The sequence below is a fragment of the Microtus ochrogaster genome, unplaced genomic scaffold, assembly GCF_000317375.1.
Source record: "Microtus ochrogaster isolate Prairie Vole_2 unplaced genomic scaffold, MicOch1.0 UNK119, whole genome shotgun sequence".
Taxonomy (NCBI): Eukaryota; Metazoa; Chordata; class Mammalia; order Rodentia; family Cricetidae; genus Microtus; species Microtus ochrogaster.
Window position 1 is genome coordinate 444,625 of NW_004949217.1, and position 7,224 is coordinate 451,848.

The 7,224-nt window shown below is 34.6% G+C and overlaps 1 protein-coding gene across 2 annotated transcripts in view; it reads right to left on the reverse strand.

The window, feature by feature from the left end:
- Col11a1 (collagen type XI alpha 1 chain) overlaps positions 1–7,224 on the reverse strand; it is a 171,795-nt gene that overhangs the window by 135,245 nt on the left and 29,326 nt on the right. For both annotated transcript variants that reach the window (XM_026778271.1, XM_005371661.3), the window contains one exon: positions 2,554–2,767. In XM_026778271.1, coding sequence (XP_026634072.1) covers positions 2,554–2,767 — 214 coding nt within the window. The remainder of the gene's footprint in view (positions 1–2,553; positions 2,768–7,224) is intronic.

The window sequence follows — 7,224 nt, forward strand, 5'->3', positions numbered from 1 at the left end:
GAGAAAAGAAAAGAAAAGAAAAGAAAAGAAAAGAAAAGAAAAGAAAAGAAAAGAAAAGAAAAGAGGTAGATTGTTCCTGGGAACCAAATCTTCAAGATTGTCCTGGGTGGCATTCTCACTGCCACACACACATGCACCCTCTCATACATCAAAATGCAAAGACTCACCTCTATCTGTCCCCCCAAACATGCACAGACATACACACCATACATACACATGAATAAATGAAATGACATGAAATGAAAAGGAATCAAATTAAATCTTCATGCTAAAGAAACCCAACTAAGCCGGGTGGTGGTGGCGCATGCCTTTAATCCCAGCACTCGGGAGGCAGAGGCCGGCAGATCTCTGTGAGTTTGAGGCCAGCCTGGTCTACAGAGCTAGTTCCGGGACAGGAACCAAAAAAAAAAAAAAAAAGCTACAGAGAAAACCTGTCTCGAAAATTAAAATAAAAAGAAACCCAACTAATATTCACAAAGTGTTTATTTCTATTCAATAATTCTGTTCCATAAATATTTGTATTTGAATACAATATTCAAATAAACAAGAGTGGGGGGACTTTTCCTGCAATGTTCATGGCTGCAATACCAGTACCTAGATGAATGGTAGTAAAAGAATAGACAGTATATATACGGAATGAGTGGTCAGTTGTGAACAATCCATGATTGTTCTTAACCAACTAAAGTGTATTTAAATGCCAATTATTTTTGCATCCCAATAGTTATTATGCCATTTGACCTGAATAAATCTGCCACATTTTAATAGTCTTAAGAGGAGACCATGAAACTTGTGTACAGTAAATATCTGCTAATAAATCCATGAACTAAAAATGAGTCATGGTCCAGAGATCTAGAGTAAAACCAAATACTACTGACAAAAAACAAAAAGTCAATGAAATGACTCCTGGATATGCTGCTATACTCATAAAATGGGGCCTAGCAGCCCAGTCATCACTGAATACTCCTGCAACAGCAGATGGAACAGACGCAGAGACCAGAGACACACAAACACTTGGGGAACTAGGAACTCCACCTCAGTGGGGGAGGAAAGATTTGTATGACCCAGAGGGGTCAAGGACACCAGGAAAACGTGGCCCACAAAATCAACTAAGCAGGGCTCATAGTGGTTCACAGAGACTGAGCTGCAACCATGGAGGTGCACAGGTCTGCAGCTGGTCTTCTGCAAACATGCTGTGCTTCTTTATCTTAGGGTTTTTGTTGAAAGCCTAATAACGGGTGAGGGGGTACCTCTGGCTCTTTTGCCTGCTCCTTATTTTCTCCTATGGGTTGCCTAGTCCAGCCTTGATATGAGGGTATAGACCTAGTCTTAGTGTATCTTGTGATGCTGAATTCAGGTGATACCACTGGGGTGGGGGTGGGGGGTGTGCAGATGCCTCGTCTGAAGGGAAGCAGAGGAACAGTGGTTCTGGGGGAGAGGAGGAGGTACAATGGGGATGGAGGAGAGGCTGCAGTGGGGATGTATTATTTGAGAAAAGAACAAATAAATAAATGGAAATAGAAAGAGAAAAATGAATGAATACTGCTACCTATATTTACTCAACATACTATGAAACATACTTTAATACAGTAGGGAATATACATACAGTTTCTTCTCTATTTGATAATCACTCGAAATTATTTACTGAGATTTTTCTATTATTTTTAATACTTTCTCAAGCTTAAATCTATTACTATCAAGTTGGATCAAGATTATAGGAAGATATTTTTACCCAGTGAAAAAGACAGAATAAAGTAAAAACATTTCGGTAATATGATGCAATAAGAATATCTTCTACACAACTAGCCATGCATGAGCATCCCCAGTTGACAAATCTACAACATAACACCTATACCTAAACTCAGGAATACCATGGAAGAGTGGGCAGAAGGATGTTAAGAGTTAGAACCAGAAAACGTGTGATAAGAGAGAGTCTTCTATATACAAGAAGAAGTCATATCATACGCATGACATCTTAAAAATACAGTCCCCTAAATAAGACCTTGACAGTGGCAATATCAGTTTTGCCATGCCAGTGTGTATGGGAATATACTCACAAGGTCCAAGTCCTAGACGAATATCTATAGGCAATTAAGAGTTGCGAAGATAGGGAGAATCAGTCTTATCCAGGAACAAGCCTCGTGATAAATGTTCTTTCTTTCCACTATGTTGGTCCCAGGGATTGAATTTAAGTGAACAGGCTTGGCTATAAGTACCTTTGTCTAGTGAACTATCAGAATGACTGTGGTCTCAGATTCCAATATGAAAGAGGTCTTCCCTCACCCCAGTTCTTAAAGTTGAACCACTGTTTAATTTCCTGTTGTCATCACTACCCTGGTTTTCTCTCAGTCATACAGGTTTTCTTGTTTATCAATATTGTTTTTCAGCCTTTACCTGCAGACTACTTTACTGTAGTCTAGACCAATTTGGGGATTTGATGGCAGTCGTTTTGGGTGTTTTCCATCAACAGCCACTAAAATACACACTTCATAAAGACTGTTGAGTGATTAATGAAAATTTTTAGCATGGCTAACACTCTCTCACTGTATGACTTACTTCCCATCGGCGATGTTAACTGTTGAGAAGAGGGGATAGTCTTCGGGGCTGGGTTTTCCAGTGTGATCCTCAAATAGAAAAACCGGTGATCTTCCCACCTCAACACCAAGTTGCTGAATCCCGTGTTCATTATATATTGATAAAAGGAAAGCTTGGGTCCCTTTTTTGGGTTTTATTGTAAATAGTATTGAAAAATCTTCAGGAAAAACTCCACCTGAAAAGACAAAAATGAATTAGAAAGCTCAGATTTCCAAATTGTTCCCAGCTCACAATTTTCCTGAACATTTTATATAGACCTGATAACTAAATTCAAACAGGAAACAGTTAAACTAATAGTGTAGTTGTAGAAGGGACCATATGACTATTAAGTTTTCTCTGTATATTCATTCAAGTTAAAACTCAAAGCCATTCATTTAAAGAAAAATGATTATTACAAACTGAGCCCATAGTCAGACAAGATCGTGCTACCAGTACGATTTCAAACATAGCAGAGCACCCATTTAAATTTTTTATTTATCATTTGTGTTTAAACTACCTGTATGTGAGCGGAGAGGGAACGTGCACATGAGTTCAGCGGGCTGCGAACTGCCCAGTTGCAGATACTGGAACAGAATCCTCACCCTCTACCACAGTGTGCACTCCTAGACACCGAGTCGCGCTCCAGTCCCTGTTTTTGTTGCTTTAATTATGTATGTCTCTGTGTGTGGAACTATAACAGAAGGTGTTCATGGAGGCCAGAGACATCAGATTATTTGGAACTGGAGTGTCATTCATTGTGGACCTCCTGACAAGAGTGTTGGGAACAAAAGTCCCCTCCTCTGCAAGAACAGTAAGGGCTCTATTAACAGCAGACGAATCTCTCCAGTTCCCCGAAACAATCCTCCGACATTTATTTAACCACTACTTTTGACATAAGCCTTGTATTTCTGAGTTTTGTTCAAACTGTTCCCAGACAGGCTCTTTGTAAAAAGGCACTGAAACGAGGTAATAAAGGAAGCATTATTTTCATCACCTATGTAAACACTTAGGAAATTTCTGATCACAAAATTCAGTTTCATTAATGAAAAACATGCCACTGAAAATCAGAACTATTAGGTATTAAGGCATATTCTCATTTTTGTTTTGTTTTTCCATGATTTTATCTCAAGTACCTACCTAACTGCCTTACCTATACAGGTGCTTCCCAAAAAATTGTGAAATGTGTCAGTTTGAGGATTGCGTTTAATACATTATATCTCTCTTATACTTAGACTCCTTGTATTATTTTTATGGACACATTACATACTGAGTGGTAAGTTTGATTTTTCAAAGTAACAATATATGATATATAATCACTATTAATATATATCTATGTATATGTCATATATATGATTATATATCATATAATATTATATTCTATAACATAATTTAGAAGAAATTTGTTGCTTCAGTTAAAATGTTATACATTTTCAAAACAGATGTTTTGTTGTGAATTATATCTGAGCCAATATCAAGAACTTTCAAATTAAATCCATTCATTCCTAATTCAATTTCAGGTTGTAGTGCATAACGATTTTTTAAAGGCATCATGAATATGACTACCATAGGATTCAATTCTAACGATGACAGAGTTCCATTTCTGTTCATGATGGCAGATGCTTATTTGTAAAGATATTATGTTTTCATCTCATAAAAGCATGATTTATGATGGCAAAAAATGTATTTTACAAATACATTCAAATGACTAAAGCTGGTTCAGTAAATGTCACTCAAAATGGAACTTTATGAGTCTGCTAAAAATAGCAGTGAAAGAAAGTCGTTTCCCGAGTGGGAAATCTTATAAATGTATTCAAAGGGGAATTTACAGGTAGAATGGATGCATATTTTCACACTGCACATATATACACAAACTACGGAAATGGTAAGTAATACAGTATCTCAGTTAAATGTTGGGTATTGGGCTGGTGAGATGACTTGGTAGGTAAGGAACTTGTTGCCAAGCCTCATGACCTATGCTCAATACCCAGGACTTCAGGGTGGAAAAAGAAAGCCAACACTTCTAAACTGTCCTTTCTCTCTCTCATATGTAGACACACATACACACACACGCACACACACATGTCGTGCAAATTAATGTAGACATGCACATAAATAAAAATAAATAAAATGTCACTAAAAGCATCCTGGGTCTTATCAGCTCCATTGGCCACAAAATATTCTTGCCATATGGTCTTAGCAAGTTACATAATTTCTCTTAGCTGAGCAAATGATGTAGAACCCAAGAACTGCTCAAGAATTTAAGTAGACTACCACCAAAAAGGAGTCAATTAATGCTGACTGATTCTCACATTTTTAAAGTTAATACTAAACAATATTCCACAATAAAAAATGTTTTCATTTTCTCAAGCTATCATAAAAATCCATCAGCCTATCTTTTAAATTATTTGTATCAGTTGAAATATATTGTATGTGTATATATAGAGATATATATTGATCAACTAGAATTTTTAATAAGTGTGATGGTTGGACCCAGGATCTCACATATGCTAGTCAAAAACTTTACTTCTAAAGTACATTTCTATCTTCTACTTTGATTTAATGTTAAAGACAATTTAGTTTATTTGCTTTTAATAGTATTATAGAAATCACTAGAATAGAAATAATCATAGAATTAAGATAGAAAACTATAAAGCACATTACTTAATAATATGTTTTATAATTAATAGGCTACTGAAATATATAGTTAGGTAATTCAGTCTATTATTGAAGAGGGACCAAGGTAAATAAACTCAAATTGTCCAGGATCTCATAGTGAAAAAAGGACATTAAAACATCATAATCTGGGGTAGAAAAATGTTTATACATTTTGCCAAAAAAGTGAAAAAAATATGTATATTTAGGAAAGATGAGACATCACATCAGACATAATTGTACTCACATAGGAATAAGGGATTGTGGGAAAAATTTAAAAAGTAATTGTTTAGTTTGTGCAGTATAAGTTCTGAAAACTTTAGTTTGTTAACAATACTACATGATATTAATTACATGAAGAAACATTCATCAATACATAGTGTACATATCAAATGTGAAGTTTGACAGCTTTAAAAATTTATATTTTGAAATATTAATACAGATTTAAGGCATGCAAAGTGACAGTTATTGAAAGTGCCAGTGTCCAGTATTTGATATTTGTATTTATATGGAAGAATATGTGTCTATAATAACCATCATGATTATCACAGATTCAGTCACAACTCTTAAAATGGGGTTTTTATATTCACAGATTTTGCCTTCATTAATAAATATTCTATAAAATGGCCATAATAGCAATGATTTTAAGAGCTTAAATTTTGTTCAATATTTTTCCAAACAAAATATATCTTTCAAAAATATTTTTGTTTGAATGGTGATGATGATTTAATGATATTCTATATATTATGACTAATGACTACAATGATATTCAAATATATCATAGGTAGGCATTGCTACCTAACAAAAATACTCTATCCAATACAGTATCTATAAATTGAGCTTAAATATCCACTTCCTTTGATGGTTATGAAGTTAAAGGTCAACATACAGGCTTTTTTTGCAGAATATTTATATCAGATATTCCAAAGATTGCAATGAGAAATTAAAACAACAGCTTTATTTAAATTAAAAGTATACATTTTCAGATCTTCCTATTTAAAGTCTTGTCTTGGAGCTTTGGAGGACAATATTTTCATTCTGCAACAATATATTAATCTCTCTCCCTGGCAGAACTCCCTTTTTTAAATAATGACTGCTGAGGTGCGCAGGTCTCCCAGCTGCGTTAATCGGGAAATGCATGGCTTTGTAAATGATGTTCACTAATTTGATTTCTATAAAGGTGACATTATCATTACTATTTTTAAGTATCATTAATATATAATTTGCAGGAAGTTCTCCTCTCCAAGAAAGAATGTACATGAGATACCTATCCCAGTAGTTTCTTATCTGAAATAGTTATTGCTAAAACCATAAGCCAGAACACAAGAGTGCTAACTGAAATAAAACATTCATAGAGATCAGTTCTGCTAATTGGAGTGGAAGAAGATTCCACATGCACACATAATGGTCATTCTCTGTAAAGAAGTGATCAAACACCAAATTAATTAAATTAACTACCATGACCTTGAGATAATGAGCCTATTATAAAAATATTATGAACTGTATTTTATTTAGTGTTTCTAAAACTGTCCCATTAGTACATTCTTTTCTGTTTTATTTCCTTTTCAAGACTATTGTTTTCATACTAGATATAAAAGATACATAGCTAAATGAAAAAGTAAATGTAATATTACTATTATTTTAAAAAATTAAAGTGAATTTCAAAATATAATAAGTTGTTAATATGTTAAGAGACTTTAGCCTTTAGCATTTAAGTATAATTATTCATTTTAGTATTTTGAGTTCAATATATTGCTTTTGTTCACCAAAATTTAATGAAAACCAGAAAATATAATGGAAATTGTAATGTGTGCCTAAGATATGTTTTCAAAATACTTTAGACCAGGGTATGGTGGTACCTTAGGAAGGTAAGAGAGAAAGTTCACCAGTTTGAGGGCAAACTTAAACTGCAGAGTGAGGCCCTGTGTGGCACACTCCTCACAGAAGAAAGAGAGAGAGAGAGAGAGAGAGAGAGAGAGAGAGAGAGAGAGAGAGAGAGAG